General features: G+C 45.4%; 1 protein-coding gene across 1 annotated transcript in view; it reads left to right on the top strand.

Moving 5' to 3' along the window:
• Nucleotides 1-16,754, top strand: part of igdcc3 (immunoglobulin superfamily, DCC subclass, member 3) — a gene marked incomplete at both ends in the record, with an annotated part of 115,381 nt that overhangs the window by 78,691 nt on the left and 19,936 nt on the right. The window contains 4 exons of the mRNA XM_083662323.1: nucleotides 66-196; nucleotides 1,177-1,314; nucleotides 6,048-6,206; nucleotides 11,128-11,293. Of these exons, the coding sequence (XP_083518449.1) occupies nucleotides 66-196; nucleotides 1,177-1,314; nucleotides 6,048-6,206; nucleotides 11,128-11,293 (594 nt within the window). The remainder of the gene's footprint in view (nucleotides 1-65; nucleotides 197-1,176; nucleotides 1,315-6,047; nucleotides 6,207-11,127; nucleotides 11,294-16,754) is intronic.

Below are 16,754 nucleotides of genomic sequence, written 5' to 3'. Positions count from 1 at the left end.
CTCTCTCTTTCTCTCTTGTTTCTCTCTCTCTCTCTCTCTCTCTGTCATCTGTTCTGCTCTTGTAGGTACACCCTTCTGCCGACAGGTGTTCTGCAGATCACAGGTGTGCGTCAGGAGGACAGTGGGAAGTTCTGCTGTGTGGCCCACAACAGTGCAGGAGTGAAACACAGCACAGAGGCGCACCTCACTGTTTCAGGTTGTCATATTGCTACCTACTGTATAATGAACACACATACTAATCCTACATCATATGGAAAGTATGCACACATACTGTACATACTCACTAGCATTTACTCAGCTGTATAGAGAGGCAAAGTGAAACGTCACTTCCTGCTTCAGCACTGTACCAGAGATTTTCATCCGATATTTATTTTCCGATAGACATTTCGTAAAATGCTTATAAAAATAGTTTGACTTGTTCACACCAAACGGTTCAGATATACTGTATTTAGAAACAGGAGAGATTGCATAACATTTCAGTCGGACCAAAATGGTTTAGTTCAAGGGCGTGCGGCTCAATTTTGAACTAAACCGCCTACGACAAAAAAAAAAGTCAGTGAAATGTTCTATGGTCTCTCCCGATTCTAAATATAGCTGAACCGTTTGGTTTGACCAAGTAAAACTATCTTTATAAGGATTTTACTAAATGTCTATGGGAAAATAAATGGCGGATGAAAATCTCTGCTACATTGCTGAAGCAGGAAGTGACGTTTCACTTTGCCTCTCTATTCTGTACCATTCTTTGGTTCTTGCCGTCACTGTTTGAATAGTGTCATTCTTTCCCCCCTGCTTATCTATCCAACATATTCCAAAGATTTCCCAAACGCATTGTTTCTGTGGCTGATGTCAGAGATACTATACAGCACATCAAGATAATGCACTGTAGAGAAATCCAATTAAAGCAAGCTATCCATCATGCTCTCAGACTCACAGCCAGCTCTGCTCCCCTCTCCCTCCTCTCCCTCCTCCCCCTCCTCTCCCTCCTCTTCCTCCTCTCCCTCGTCTCCCTCGTCTCCCTCCTCTCCCTCCTCTCCCTCGTCTCCCTCGTCTCCCTCGTCTCCCTCCTCTCCCTCCTCTCCCTCCTCTTCCTCCTCTCCCTCGTCTCCCTCCTCTCCCTCCTCTCCCTCCTCTTCCTCCTCTCCCTCGTCTCCCTCCTCTCCCTCGTCTCCCTCACAGGCTCCCAGTCGTCGGTTTACAAAGAGCCCGTGATCCTGGTCGGTCCGGAGAACCTCACCCTCACAGTTCACCAAACCGCCATCTTGGAATGTGTTGCTACAGGATACCCTCGGCCCATCGTGTCCTGGAGCAGACTGGGTAAGAAGTGCAGCTTTGATTGAAGGAAAAAGGACCCAGTGTGTTTTCACGCCAAGAAAGAAAATGCCAGCTATAGACCTTATTCGCTAACCCCGGACAGCGCCATATTGTTGACATACCGTCCTGCAGCTGACAACTATAGTAACGGCCTTATTCTCGTTTCTGTTCCATTACAAAATAGCGATAGTGATGACAGCAATAAAAACCCCAGAGTTGTATGCTGCCGTTAATGCCTGGTTAATGCCAGGTGAACAGACTTTGCTGTGAGGAGCTGTCAGAAAGTTTCACCTGTCTCTCCTAACTATCCACACATCTCCTGTGCTGCTGACGTATGCTCCGTCTCACTCCCTTCACGTCTGTGGACGGTAGAGATAGAAACAAACCACGGGGACTTTATTGCTGTCATTACTACAGCCATGCATAATGCAGGTCACCATCTGAACACAATTGGAACGATACAGGTAACGCTAACGGCGGCTAGCTTCCTATAAACGCCGCTCTCACATAGGCTGTCACTTACTGTAAGAGCTGCAGCGCTATGTCGAGAACATGGCGGCGGTGGGTGTGCCCGTATGTGAGTGACGTCAATCGAATAAGGTCTATACTGGCACAAATGGCATGTTTGTGTACGTGCACGTTTAAATGTGTCTGTGTGTAAACACACGTACCTTTGCTGTACCTTGCATCATATAATGTACATGTATATGTGTCTGCTATAGTGGAATATTTCTTGCGTATACATGAGGCAAGGGGATTGAACATTAGCCTGAGGGCTAAACATTTATGTTGTGTTCCTGATCAACGCGTCCTTCCTCCGCTCATGAAGTGGGGCCTGCAAAGTGGCACAGAAGCACTGCAGAGCGTGGCAGCACTGCAGAGCGTGGCAGTAACAGAAGCACTGCAGAGCGTGGCAGTAACAGAAGCACTGCAGAGCGTGGCAGCACTGCAGAGCGTGGCAGTAACAGAAGCACTGCAGAGCGTGGCAGCACTGCAGAGCGTGGCAGCACTGCAGAGCGTGGCAGTAATTGATACGTGGAGTGGAGACGGATAGGATTTGTTCCCTTCCTTCCACAAGCATTTTTCCTGACAATCACTCAAACTCTGTCGTGGCCCCAATTTTCCAATCTGTTTTCCTTAGCTATTATCCAATCTGATTTGCTGTTCAAAATGTAAATTGCGGCCCCTCCCTAATCAGATTGAGGATATTGCCTTACACAGCGTGGCTAGAATGAAATGCTAACACGCTGTATTAGATTAGAGCGGGGAGGGCCGGGATAAGCCACATAATGAATGTGATAGATTCACATCAGTCACTCCTTAATGCCAGAGTTTGTTTGGTGCGTTTCATTCATCGGCAGCACAGCCTGCTAGCCTGTGCTCTTTCTCCTCCTGACACTAACCACATTAGCGCCTGACGGAGAGAACCCGACGGAGAGAGAGAGAGAGAGAGTGAGGGAGAGAAAGAAAAGAGAAGAAAGGAGAGGAAAAGAAAAGAAAAACGCTCCTATTAAGACAAAAGCTGGGTTCTTTGTGAGCCAGTGAGCTGTGAGTGATTATGGGACGAGGTAGGGAAAAGCAATAGAATACCCATCAGCCGGCGAGGCGGAGTGATTTATTTCATTTTAATAATTTGCCGTGATTAATGAAAATATTGCCTTCCGTGTAATCTATCACGGTACCACCAAAAGAACATCCCCAAATTAGATATTCTATTCTGTTCTATAAGGCAGACCAAAGATTGATAGTTATGTCAAAAAAAATTGATGCAGTCTTTTTTTCTTCCAACTAACGAATATTGCTAACGTATGCTATCCTATGCTATCTGCTCGAGGAAGATTCATGATTTTTACCTCCTCCTGGTTTATTGTAATTCCCTTTTCACATGGCTCAGTCAATCCAGCATGGGTGGATTACAACAGAATACAGCTGAGACTTCTCACAAAAGCACAAAAGCACAGCTCACATCGCTCCTACACTGGCTTCACTTCACCCCCACTGGCAGACAATTCACTTCCGTATTGACTTAGAGATTTTTCTGATGGCTTATAAAGCAGGAACCCCCGTCGTATATTTGTGAACTGTTGAGCTCCCACAAAGCCATCAGGTCGATTAGGACTTCAGATCTAAACTTCAGCCAAGAGGGAAGAGAAGCAAACACAGCTGATTGTTTCCAACAGCAAAACTCCTCTTTTCATCTCAGTCTTTGACCAATTTCATTCTTTCGTTTGTGAAGCACTTTGTAACGTCCTCATTTCCAAAGGTGCTCCTCCTGTATTTCAATCATGAGAGACCGCTCGCTAAGGTTTAACAAGAGACTTTTATTTTAGCAAATGGCATGCATGGCAAGTACTTTGACGTATGACTCCGTTGTAAGGTGGCGCTCCTCTTGAGGCGAGAGGAGGGCTTCTTTATGGGCTAGGATAGAGAATCACCCTCTATCCTAGCCCATACAGATGCCCCCCCTCTCACCTCAAGAGGAGCGTCACCTTACAACGGAGTCATACGTATATAAATAAACATGTACTAACTTACTTACTGACTTAACTTATGTGTTCAATATTTGAGGACCTCTACGGTGCGTTTATACGGTGCTTTTATGCAGTGCTCTTATCCCTGTAGAACCCAGACATAGTCAAACATATATATTTTTTTTTAAACCTTTCAGATGGTGTTGTAGGAGGCCTTTGGAGATGATAAGGAAGTGTTTGCAAAAAATCTATGTTTTTGTAAGGTTTTATGGAAATATTAATATAATATTTATATATAATATAATATTTGGGGAATGTATTTCACAATAACAACATAATTATGTACATGTTGTAGTCATTTTACTGATCACAAAAAAAAATTAAATTCATTTTACTTACTTAGAATTGATAAACTCAGTCCAATGAAACAAAGGGTGGTTCATTCTCAGCCAAGTTCTGGAAGTTGTGATACATCATGACCTTGTGGGCGGGACTTATATACAAATGTCCTATCCAATAGCATTGTTAGACTGAACAATAGGACCCAATGACTATGTTTATGAGGGGGGGGAACACAAAAAACAAACATTTATACCTCTTTTTAAATCAAATAAAAATGTTGTAATTCTACACTCAGAAAAGAGACTGCTGCGTACTGAGCATATGGCATGTGTCTCTGGCTGGAGCTCCTCTGCATGTGTCCAGCATGGCCTCCATCTCCCCTGCCTCAGATCTGCACCACGCAGGCTTACAGGCTGCAGATGGAAATTATAGATGAAACTCAAAAACCCCTTTGGCCCCATGGCCGATATCAGACCCAGGACCAAGTGATTGTCAGGGGGGGTAGGACTGCAGATAGGCTGCACAGGAAAGAGCAGCCTTATCTTTTAAGTACAGCGAGAACAGAGAGGAGGGAGCTATAGAAAATACCAGCTTTGCCCCAACTAGTGATCAGGGTTAAGCATTGTGACTTGGTGTGATAGTGTGGGGAGTTAAGTTGCAGTTATAGTTTATGTGTTTGGAAAATCCTCTGTGTAATGCTTACAATGTGATATAGTGCATGGCTTTATCTGACAGGCCGAGAAGATTCCTGCTCAAGTGTGCAAGCTTAGATTAACCCTTAACCCAACATCCATTCGGAAAAGGTACAATGTACTGTAGACATTGTACACTGCACTGAAAATACTCATTCATTCATAAAACTTTGGAAAACAATCCTCTATGACAGGGACTTTCTCATCTAGCATCTCTCTCACACACACACTTTTCATTCTTTCTCACAATAATAATAATAATAATACATACGTTTTATATAGCGCTTTTCTGGGCAACTCAAAGGCGCTTTACAATACATAGAAACAGTACATAATGTACACTATGTATTTGTAGGCTTTTCTGTCTGTCATTGATATTGTCTTGCTAGTTTTTAAGTGCATGGTTGAAATGCGAGGTCTTTCTGTGGAAAAGTGGACGTATGCATGCGATCACATGGTGATAATAAAGACCTCACTCACATACGCACACATGCAGAAAATGAAGTATACATAACACACAGCATGAACTCAGCGACCCTCCCCCCTCTGTCATGTCGCTCCTATTGTACGAGCATCATGGCAACACGACGTGCTCTGTCACAGTTCTGAGAACCTTCATGACCTCTGGGAAAGACAGGAATAGCACTGCCTCCTTTCACGTGTGCAGGAGGTGGATTTAATCCAGTGGTTCTCAACCTGGGGGTTGGGACCCCCTCCAGGGGGGAAGGGGGGGGGGGGGGGGGGTCGCAAGATTATTTTGGGGGGTCACTCACGGGATGGTTGTTGGGTAAAAAAATAAAATAAAATAAAATATTTTTGAGAATGATTCCATGATGTTTAAATCTCCCATACCAATTATACAATGTAGTAGTATATATATATATATATAAACTGCATAAAGCAGATTTAAGTTGGTGAAATCAGTGTGTGAATGTGTACACTGAGAGGGGTGCGGTGGGGGGAGGGGCTGATTTAATCAATCATTCATGTGTGGATTTAAGCTGCATGACTCTGATCTTTAAAGTAGTAGTAGTAGAACCCCCCCCCCCCCCCCCACTATACATATGCACACCCAACTCCTTTTTTAATTGGCCTATTTAATCCCCCCCCCCTCTCTCTCTCTCTCTCTCTCTCTCTCTCTCTCTGTCTGTCTGTCTGTCTCTCTCTGTCTCTCTCTCTCTCTCTGTCTGTCTGTCTCTCTCTGTCTCTCTCTCTCTTCCTCCCTGGGTAGACGGTCGCCCCATCGGTGTGGAAGGCATCCAGGTCGTGGGCACGGGGAACCTGATGATCTCCGACGTGGGCGTGCAACACTCAGGGGTCTATGTGTGTGCTGCTAACAAACCAGGCACCCGTGTGAGGAGGACCGCTCAGGGACGTCTGGTGGTCCAAGGTGAGTCGTGAAGAGGAGGTGCCAGACAGTCCGACTAGACCCGTAGTCCACTGTGATAGCGTACATACAGGAAGACTACAAGTGCATCAATATAGTTTTATAGGTAATACGTGTGCATCTCTGGCCTCTCTGTATATTGACCATGGGGGTGGACTTAGATCAATCAATGATTTCGAGTAAAAGGGAGAAGCAGATTTAGATGCAGACATAAAGTTCCCCTTCGACTCTGACGCTTTATTATTTATGCTATACCACCATTTGCATTAATAAGGGAATGAGTTAGTACCGTGGAATAATTTAGTGGTCGGGTCAGAGACAGACCAGTGCTTCTAGCCAATGGGAGGAGGCCAGAGACAGACCAGTGCTTCTAGCCAATGGGAGGAGGCCTGTGGTGGGTAAGCCTCATGCATTAATTGTCAGTGAGAAGGATGCATTGAGCTATTGATCACATGGTCCACACTTTGCCTCAGTCCATAGCAATAAGCCTGCTGGTCAATATTTCATTTAATCTGCCTGACAGCTCAGAGACAAGGCAGGAACAAAGACGAGAAGCCACCGCTGTTAATTATGTGTCAATGTCTTTGGTTTTGATATTGATCGGTGAAAACCTGGATGCACTGGTTAACTCCCAGATGGATTGGAGCTAAGGCCTATTTCATTAGTACAAGCTATTTTTACTATAGGGCCTTGAAGAACTGGTCCATATTGTAGCGTGAATATCCCGTACTAGATTCTGTGAATGTGAGATGGCCGCGATCGGAACCCAGTGAGTATCGGTTCAGAACCACAGCAGGGCGGACAGGGTCTGTGCAGCTCGAACCTCCAACCCACGCGCCGGTCAAACAACGAAAAAGCCCCCACACAGCCTTTACACATGAACAACAGCACTGATGCACTGAATCAATTAGGTGTCCATTTGTCTCATTTGGAGGGACAATAGAGACACAAGGGAGACAAAGACAGAAGGAAGAGGGAAGTGGGAAACGAGAGGAAGGAGATGAAGAACGACAGCGCCGATCTAACCCACACCCTTACAGCTGCAAATCAATATGTTCCCTGGATCCCCTTGACCTTCACCTTAACACAGCCTGCAAAGAACAAATGGGAGAGAGGGTGAGGGAGAGAGAGAGAGAGAGGGTGAGAGAGAGAGAGAGAGAGAGAGAGAGGGTGTGTGAGAGAGAGAGAGAGAGAGGGTGTGTGAGAGAGAGAGAGAGAGAGGGTGAGGGAGAGAGAGAGAGAGAGGGAGAGAGAGAGGGAGAGAGAGAGAGAGAGAGAGAGGGTGTGTGAGAGAGAGAAAGAGAGAGAGGGTGAGAGAGAGAGAGAGAGAGAGAGAGAGAGAGAGGGTGTGTGAGAGAGAGAAAGAGAGAGAGAGGGTGAGAGAGAGAGAAAGAGAGAGAGGGTGAGAGAGAGAGAGAGAGAGAGAGAGAGAGAGAGAGAGAGAGAGAGAGAGAGAGAGGGTGTGTGAGAGAGAGAAAGAGAGAGAGGGTGAGAGAGAGAGAGAGAGAGAGAGAGAGAGAGAGAGAGAGAGAGAGAGAGGGTGTGTGAGAGAGAGAAAGAGAGAGAGAGGGTGAAGGGGAGAAACAGAAACGGAGAGATGAATTAAAGGGCGTCACATAATTTGTTGAAGACAACACGCCTGACCTTTCTTCCAGAGAGATCAAAGGAAAGACTGAGATTGAAAAAGTGTCGCACGCTATCTCGTCTGTAAGGACAGGTAGTAGAGGGACCACAAAGCACTGAGAAAAGCAATAGGTAGAGACCAGTGCCCAATTCAGCCTGCCTATTTTTGATGCCTATGCGGAAATTGCATTCTTTCAAATGGCCAGTGGGGGGCGCAGTTTGTGTAGCACTCTCCGGGAACATCCATTCAACTCTATGGGAAACGAGCCAACTTCTCTCTCGGTCTATGTCTTAAATAAACACTTTCCAAATTAGTTTATGGTCTGAAAAAACAATTTCAAGTATTTTTCATGCTCTAACGCGCTCCGTCTTCCAAATTATAGCCCCATTTCGAGGAAAATTTACGACAAACATCGGATAATAAGAACAGTAATACTTCCGACCGGTAGAGGCAGCAATGTGCCGCAAGGCATCAGGTAGCAAGTAATAGTTAAGCAAATTATCAGAAAATAGTGTTACTTTATGATATTTGAATAATGTTAGTAGACACACGTAACTACCGTATATAGATAGCATACATCTAACGTTCATAACATGGCGGACCATTTAACGTTATCTATACCGTTAGATAAAGCCTTAAGTCTTCTCTGTATTCAGACCATTGGATTCAGCCCAGAAACCGGAGTACGTTATAACGTTATAAATATAGTCACGTTATAAACAACTAACCAACGCTGGGGGTCCGTATGGAAACAGTGTTACTCGAAATGGTTAAAAGTTATATCAATTTGGTCATTCAGTGGCGTTTTACTGCAATGTAAAGTAAGTAGCGTTAGCCGCTACCATTAGCCAAAGTAGCTGACTACCCATAATGCACTACGGCGATAAGAGAGACAGGGCAAATTCGGAAACTCCCCCGGCAGCCGCTAGGGGCAGCCGCCCCCTCTCCTCGTACTTCCGTGTAGCATAAATCCATTCAACCAATCAAACGAAATCAAACAATATCGGGAAGTGAGCTTCATTTTGCTGTGTCAAAGTCAATGAGCTCCGTTGGTCCATTATATATATGTCAATGGTAGAGACTAGGATATTATTAAACAGATAAAAAGCAAAGGATCAGAAGAAAAATAGGTAACACGTTATTTGGATAGTGCGCCTACAGAGAGTCTACAGAGTATTTGTAACGTTGCAGCACCTTTTTAGTTGACATTCAACAAAGCAACTGTTTAACAGATGTTTCACAGAGCAACTGTTTAACAGATGTTTCACAGATGATCTAGATGTGACAATTCATGAACACACACCGTTCAGGTGATGAGCATCAGGCGTGTGCAACGCCAAGCAAACACAATGTGTTGCTGAATCTCATCTACAGAGCTGTTAAAACAACAGCTACAGACAAAAAACAGTGAAAGAGTTGAATCAACAGTTGTAATGTCAAGCTGTTGAAATGTTAATAATAATAATAATAATAAAACTTTAAGCGCAAATTATTCTCAAGTGAAATCGCCGTCGCTGACTGCACCGAGGGGGTCGCCGCAGCTGGCCGTCCTATCGGCGCAGCTCGGCGGAGGGGGCGTGCAGCTCCTCGAAAATGTGACTCCGCGGCGTCAACGCGGACGTGACGTGACGTGACCAGCACGAGAGCTGTGATTGCCCGTTGCCTTGGGCCGCGCACATATCCGCTGATGTACTTATTGTGAGGAATGAGGAAATGCCATTTCCTCATTTAAAGGTGCTTGTCCCTCATCTAGCAAAGCCTTCTGCAGGCTCACCGGAATGAGTTTGGAAATAGAGGAAATAAAATGTCCCCCCACCGACATGATTGCAAGTTCTTGGTAAACGACACGATCACGTCATATGTAATGGACATAAGTGTACCACAAGCCACCTAGTGTTTTGGACGTGTACCGCAGCCAACGCGCCGAGTTACGTTCGAGTATGCACAGTCTTGCTGTCGCTGCTCGGCGGCGGCAAGGCTCCAAATCGAGGCTGCGCAGAACCTTGTCAGCGCCTTTAGACTCTCTGTAGGTAGAGAAAAGGGAAAACAAAATATCAGGGACAGAATCCTGAGTGAAAGGAAATCCAAATAGAAGTTTTATTTTCATGATCAGATCACTGGTCCTGTTGGCACTCTGTGCTCAACACCCTTCACAGAAGCATCAAATGGCTTTTACAAGCTACAGTACAGCAACAGTTGATACAGCCATTTTTTTTAAACGTACTGAAACCGGAATGGACTCCAATCGCCCAATCTCTGTGCTAATGGAAAGCCAGATGGGGAAGGCAGTAGAGAGAGTGGAGGTAGAGAGTGGAGGTAATAGGATAGGACCAGCGATACCAGCTTCGCACCCTCTAGCACTGATATTGTAATTATCTTAACATTTATTTCTCGAGTTAACGCGGGTATAAATAATTCAAGTTATCAAATCATTGATAACTGCTGGCGGAGCGGCGAGTACAGAGGCGATGATACAATAGCTGGCCGGCTCTCTGCTCACATCAGAGCAGCGACCGCACGATTTAAAACACTGGTGATGTAAAGCCAACGACTCTATATATGATTTAAAGTACCTGTACAGTCTAAGAGGTGAGGGCCATATCATATGGGACGCTATTACCACTAATGGGCTATAGCTGCGAGCCTATGGCGCTATGGGGCCCAACGAGACGACTAACTACAGTTCCTCTATGGGGCCCAACAAGACTCCTAACTACAGTTCCTCTTACAAAATGCAGCACTTGATTTTCATGGTTTTTTTTATGGACGTTTTTTTTTTGTTTTTTTTACCAAAAGGACTCCTATTAAGTCCTCTAATGTGTGATTTCCACGCGCTTACTGTAAGCATTGCCACCCCAGTTTCTACTATCTCTCTCTCTCTCTCTCTCTCTCACACGCACATTCTCTCTCGCTCTCTCTTGTGCCGACTGTTCTGCTCACTTCCTCGTATCTACAGTACATTGATCGGAACATCTCCTATAATCCAGTTAATTGATCGTGCGCTCGGGGATTTGTGACTTTGTTTTGTCTCTAACCTCGAGGCAAAACAGCCTCGCTCTCTCTTTCTCTTCTCGCACGCTCTCTCTCGCTCTCTCCCTTTCCCCCCCACCGCTTTATCACTCCTCTGTCTCTCTCTTTTCTCCCTGTTTCCTCAGACGTCTTTTCAGACTTTCCACCTCGGGAGGACAGAATATCAATCCGGCTCAAATCTGATGCTAGTTTCTTTGACAGAACAGATGTTGGTGATAACGGGAATCTCATCTCATGACTCTGTGTGTTTCGACACCTCCTTCCTTTCAGCGCCGGCAGAGTTCGTGCAGCCGCCGCAGTCCATCGCGCGGCCCGTCGGCACCACCGCCATCTTCACCTGCCAGGCGCAGGGCGAGCCGCTGCCCCAGCTCACCTGGCTGAAGAACGGGCAGATTCTGGAGCCCGGGGGACACGTCAAGCTCAGGAACAATAACAGGCGAGTCACTTTCTAACGCGTGCTGCTTACAGACATGCATTCATACATGAGTTAACATGAAGACAGCAAGACATAGCTGCAGATGCACAGGTCACATTTAGCCCTGTTTCCAGTCAGGTTTTGCACGAAGCAAAGTTTGGAAACCACCTCAAGCGAGCCAGATTCTTCTCTCTCAAATTTCGCAGTTTCCATCAAGCTTTTCTAATGCGATACTTCAAAATGTGCATCAAAACACCAGTACTTTTAGCAGTAACTCAGTAATATAACTTAGTACTTATAAGATTTCAGTAATATTATACCAGTTACTTTGTCATGTAACTCAAGTTACAAATTGAGTATTTAAAAAAAAAATCAAAGCACTTGTTTAAATTAAGATACAATCATTTCCTAGTCAAACCGTGTGTTTTTATGCAAATAAAAAATAACCACTATAGATGACAATAACAAAGGAAAATAATAACATTTTGAATTTTGGATTGTTTACACTGACTTCAAGGCGGTTGAAATTATTTTTCAGGATGGTTCCGGGGCGGCGATGTCATTCTGCTGCTGCTGCTGTTTTGGTGAAAGTAATGCAAAAGTAGTGTAATAAGTAATGAGTTACTCTACACAGACAGTAATATTGTAAAGTAACTTATTACTTTCAAATGAAAGTAACTACTAATATGTAGTATATTACATTTTGAAAGTAACTTACCCAACACTGCAAAACACATTGATGGAAACATGAATAATGTATAATATATAATATAATGTGTACGTAATGTTTGCACACTTTATAGGCATACAGAAATGAGTCATCGTGTATAATGGAGTCCTCTTTACACATAATGGCTGTTATCAGCTAGTTGTAAATACACTTGGATGAGCCATCACACCCACCCAACACGACTATATTTACATATGGCCATTTATTATTTACCCTACACTGCAAATATCTCTGGGCTAATTATCCCATTATCAATGCATATCATGTCTTTAACACATTATCAATGCATATCATGTCTTTAACACATTATCAATGCATATCATGTCTTTAACACATTATCAATGCATATCATGTCTTTAACACATGTCCGCCTACGGGTTTGTCTCAGTGCCATCAGGGTAGCAGCTAGGGGTGGGGGGGGGGGGATCGATACAGCATAGTATCACAATATTTTGCGGGCAATATATCGTATCGTATCGAATGCCAAGTATCGTGATATTTTATTATACAAAATGTCAAGTGCATCATGCAACATTTATGACAGTGTTGGTCAGTCTGTCTGCCTGACCATCCCATTTTGCTGCTGGAAAAATGATTTAAGTGAGATGAACAGACTGGAAACTTGATCTTATTAGATAAAACAGATGTTTACAATGTTGTTTTCCCCTTTGCGGACACCATTTGCAGTTGAACAAAGGTAATAAATCACAATATATCGCAATCGCAATAATCAATATATCGCAATACTAGCATATCGCATTACTATCGTATCGTGACTCAAGTATTGTGAAAATATCGTATCGTGGGGCATCCGGTGATTCCCACCCCTAGTACCAGCTAGATCCCTACAACTGGCAATGCATCTGCACAGAGTTGGAGCACACCCACATCAGCCGTACAGATGTCAGCAGCTCTAAGCACTGTGTTGTTTAAGCTCTGTTGTTTAAGCCGGCTTGATCTTCATCATTGGCATCATCAGAAGCTCCGTCTCTCTGCTGCTCCTGAAGCTACAGCTGCTGGCACACATGGCTGCCAACACATGAGCCTCATTGTATGTGAGGAGTGTATTGACTGGCTGCTGGATGTGTTCCCAAGCCGCTGCCTCGGAATGTCCATGAGGCAGAGGAGGAGGACCCGGGAAGCAGTGCTGTAATTTACCACCATTCACCTCAGACCATGAAGGCTGCACGGTGCTGTAATTTACCACCATTCACCTCAGACCATGAAGGCTGCACGGTGCTGTAATTTACCACCATTCACCTCAGACCATGAAGGCTGCACGGTGCTGTAATTTACCACCATTCACCTCAGACCATGAAGGCTGCACGGTGCTGTAATTTACCACCATTCACCTCAGACCATGAAGGCTGCACGGTGCTGTAATTTACCACCATTCACCTCAGACCATGAAGGCTGCACGGTGCTGTAATTTACCACCATTCACCTCAGACCATGAAGGCTGCACAGTGCTGTAATTTACCATTCACCTCAGACCATGAAGGCTGCATGGTGCTGTAATTTACCACCATTCACCTCAGACCATGAAGGCTGCACGGTGCTGTAATTTACCATTCACCTCAGACCATGAAGGCTGCACAGTGCTATAATTTACCATTCACCTCAGGCCATGAAGGCTGCACAGTGCTGTAATTTACCTCACCTCAGACCATGAAGGCTGCACGGTGCTGTAATTTACCACCATTCACCTCAGACCATGAAGGCTGCGCAGTGCTGTAATTTACCATTCACCTCAGGCCATGAAGGCTGCACGGTGCTGTAATTTACCACCATTCACATCAGGCCATGAAGGCTGCACAGTGCTGTAATTTACCATTCACCTCAGACCATGAAGGCTGCACGGTGCTGTAATTTACCACCATTCACCTCAGGCCATGAAGGCTGCACGGTGCTGTAATTTACCATTCACCTCAGACCATGAAGGCTGCACGGTGCTGTAATTTACCACCATTTACATCAGGCCATGAAGGCTGCACAGTGCTGTAATTTACCATTCACCTCAGACAATGAAGGCTGCACGGTGCTGTAATTTACCACCATTCACATCAGGCCATGAAGGCTGCATGGTGCTGTAATTTACCATTCACCTCAGACCATGAAGGCTGCACGGTGCTGTAATTTACCACCATTCACATCAGGCCATGAAGGCTGCATGGTGCTGTAATTTACCATTCACCTCAGACCATGAAGGCTGCACGGTGCTGTAATTTACCACCAGCTAGCTGCCGGCCTAAATCTGTCTCTTCTGTCCCTTCATGATTTCATGGCGTCACTTCAAAAGGATACAGAGATGCTGTGAGTCTGTTGTTTTCAATACAGATCAGGCATCTTGAATCTTGAATCTTGAATCTTGCATCCAAACGTTGATTTGAGGCTCATGGCATGAAGCTCCTATATCTGCTATACCCAGTACCCATACAGGAAGTGTATTTTTGAATTGGTTCCTTTCTTCATTACCTGACATCACCTGGCAAGTTCAATAGCAGGAAACCATATGTTGATATTATTCATAAAAGAGACAAATGAAGTGATTACATTTGATATGCACCCCGGCACCCCCCAAAAAAAATCAATACTTGCAAGTTAGTGCAGTGAATGAAGAGAGGAGCAGACGCCTCCATCGCTCACAGACACTACTCCACTCCCACTGGCCTCCGCCACTCTATATGCGTCAGCCAGATGGAGAGAGTGAGAGAGAGACTACAGGAACACAGCAGAGGAGAGAGAGGGAGTGAGATGAGAGAGAGACTACAGTAAGAAAGCAGAGGAGAGAGAGACTACAGTAAGAGAGGAGAGAGTGAGAGAGAGACTACAGTAAGACAGTAGTGGAGATGAGAGAGAGGGAGAGAGTGAGAGAGAGACTACAGTAAGACAGTAGTGGAGATGAGAGAGAGGGAGAGAGTGAGAGAGAGAGAGAGAGACTACAGTAAGACAGTAGTGGAGATGAGAGAGAGGGAGAGAGTGAGAGAGAGACACTACAGTAAGACAGTAGTGGAGATGGGAGAGAGTGAGAGAGAGACTACAGTAAGACAGTAGTGGAGATGAGAGAGAGGGAGAGAGTGAGAGAGAGACACTACAGTAAGACAGTAGTGGAGATGGGAGAGAGTGAGAGAGAGACTACAGTAAGACAGTAGTGGAGATGAGAGAGAGTGAGAGAGAGACTACAGTAAGACAGTAGTGGAGATGAGTGAGAGAGAGACTACAGTAAGACAGCAGTGGAGATGAGAGAGAGGGAGATGAGTGAGAGAGAGACTACAGTAAGACAGTAATGGAGATGAGAGAGAGTGAGAGAGAGACTACAGTAAGACAGTAGTGGAGATGAGTGAGAGAGAGACTACAGTAAGACAGCAGTGGAGATGAGAGAGAGGGAGAAAAGCAATGAGGGCCCAGGCTGACATGTAGAGAAGCAGAGAGAAATGGAGGGTTAGTGGAACGGGAAGTGATGAGTGGACAAGATGGCTGAATGAGGAGTGAAAGACAGACAGAGTGAGCAGCATCGCAGCGTTTCCACTCACCACCATTAGTGCAGCAACCCCGCTCTGTGATTGGTTAAGGAGCCTTGCCACCATTAGTGTAGCACCATGCATCAGCAACCCCGCTCTGTGATTGGTTAAGGAGCCTCGCCACCATTAGTGTAGCACCATGCATCAGCAACCCCGCTCTGTGATTGGTTAAGGAGCCTCGCCACCATTAGTGTAGCACCATGCATCAGCAACCCCGCTCTGTGATTGGTTAAGGAGCCTCGCCACCATTAGTGTAGCACCATGCATCAGCAACCCGCTCTGTCATTGGTTAAGGAGCCTCACCACCATTAGTGTAACACCATGCATCAGCAACCCCGCTCTGTGATTGGTTAAGGAGCCTCGCCACCATTAGTGTAGCACCATGCATCACCAACCCCGCTCTGTGATTGGTTAAGGAGCCTCGCCACCATTAGTGTAGCACCATGGATCACCAACCCCGCTCTGTGATTGGTTAAGGAGCCGGGCCTCCGCTTGAGCTCTGCCATTAGCTAATTAGCTCATAAACCGAGCTAGCTGACCAGGAAATGCAGTCAGCAGCCATTTAGGCAACAGACAGAGAGGCTTGAACGTGCATCTCGACAATTCCTACTGTGCGGCGGAATAGTGAAGTAAGTAGACAGGAGACATTACAATCTGATTCATTCTCTCCTCCTCCAGCATAACATTAGGTGTTCAGTCTCCCCACAGAACAAACACACTGTGAACATTCACAGCCAGGTGAGGTTTAACTAACGCAAATGGCTTTTTGCCTCCACCGTAAAGTCTCTCTTCTGTGGCTGTTTTCATTATAGAGCTTGAATTAATGTAGAATCCAATTCCAGATGTGTGGTGTTGGCTGGCTGGTGCAGCGGGTGCAGGTCTTACTGAGAGGAGGGGAGATGATCTGGTGCAGGTCTTACTGAGAGGAGGGGAGATGATCTGGTGCAGGTCTTACTGAGAGGAGGGGAGATGATCTGGTGCAGGCTGGCTATAGCCTTACCTCCTCACAGAGCCACAACAAAAGTAATCATATGCAAATGCTATGCGACTGCTCAGGGCAGCACAATGACTCTGTTCTTACACATATGCTCACTGGATCTGATAGGGGAGGCTCGGCTGTGTGGGGAACATACCTGGGAGAGAGAATTTAATTAATGTGTGTGTGTGTGTGTGTGTGTGTGTGTGTGTGTGTGTGTGTGTGTGTGTGAGAGTGTGTGTGTGTGTGTGTGTG

Source organism: Poromitra crassiceps (assembly GCF_964638095.1).
Source record: "Poromitra crassiceps genome assembly, chromosome: 28".
NCBI classification, from domain to species: Eukaryota; Metazoa; Chordata; class Actinopteri; order Beryciformes; family Melamphaidae; genus Poromitra; species Poromitra crassiceps.
This window is presented reverse-complemented; position numbering and strand designations above follow the sequence as displayed.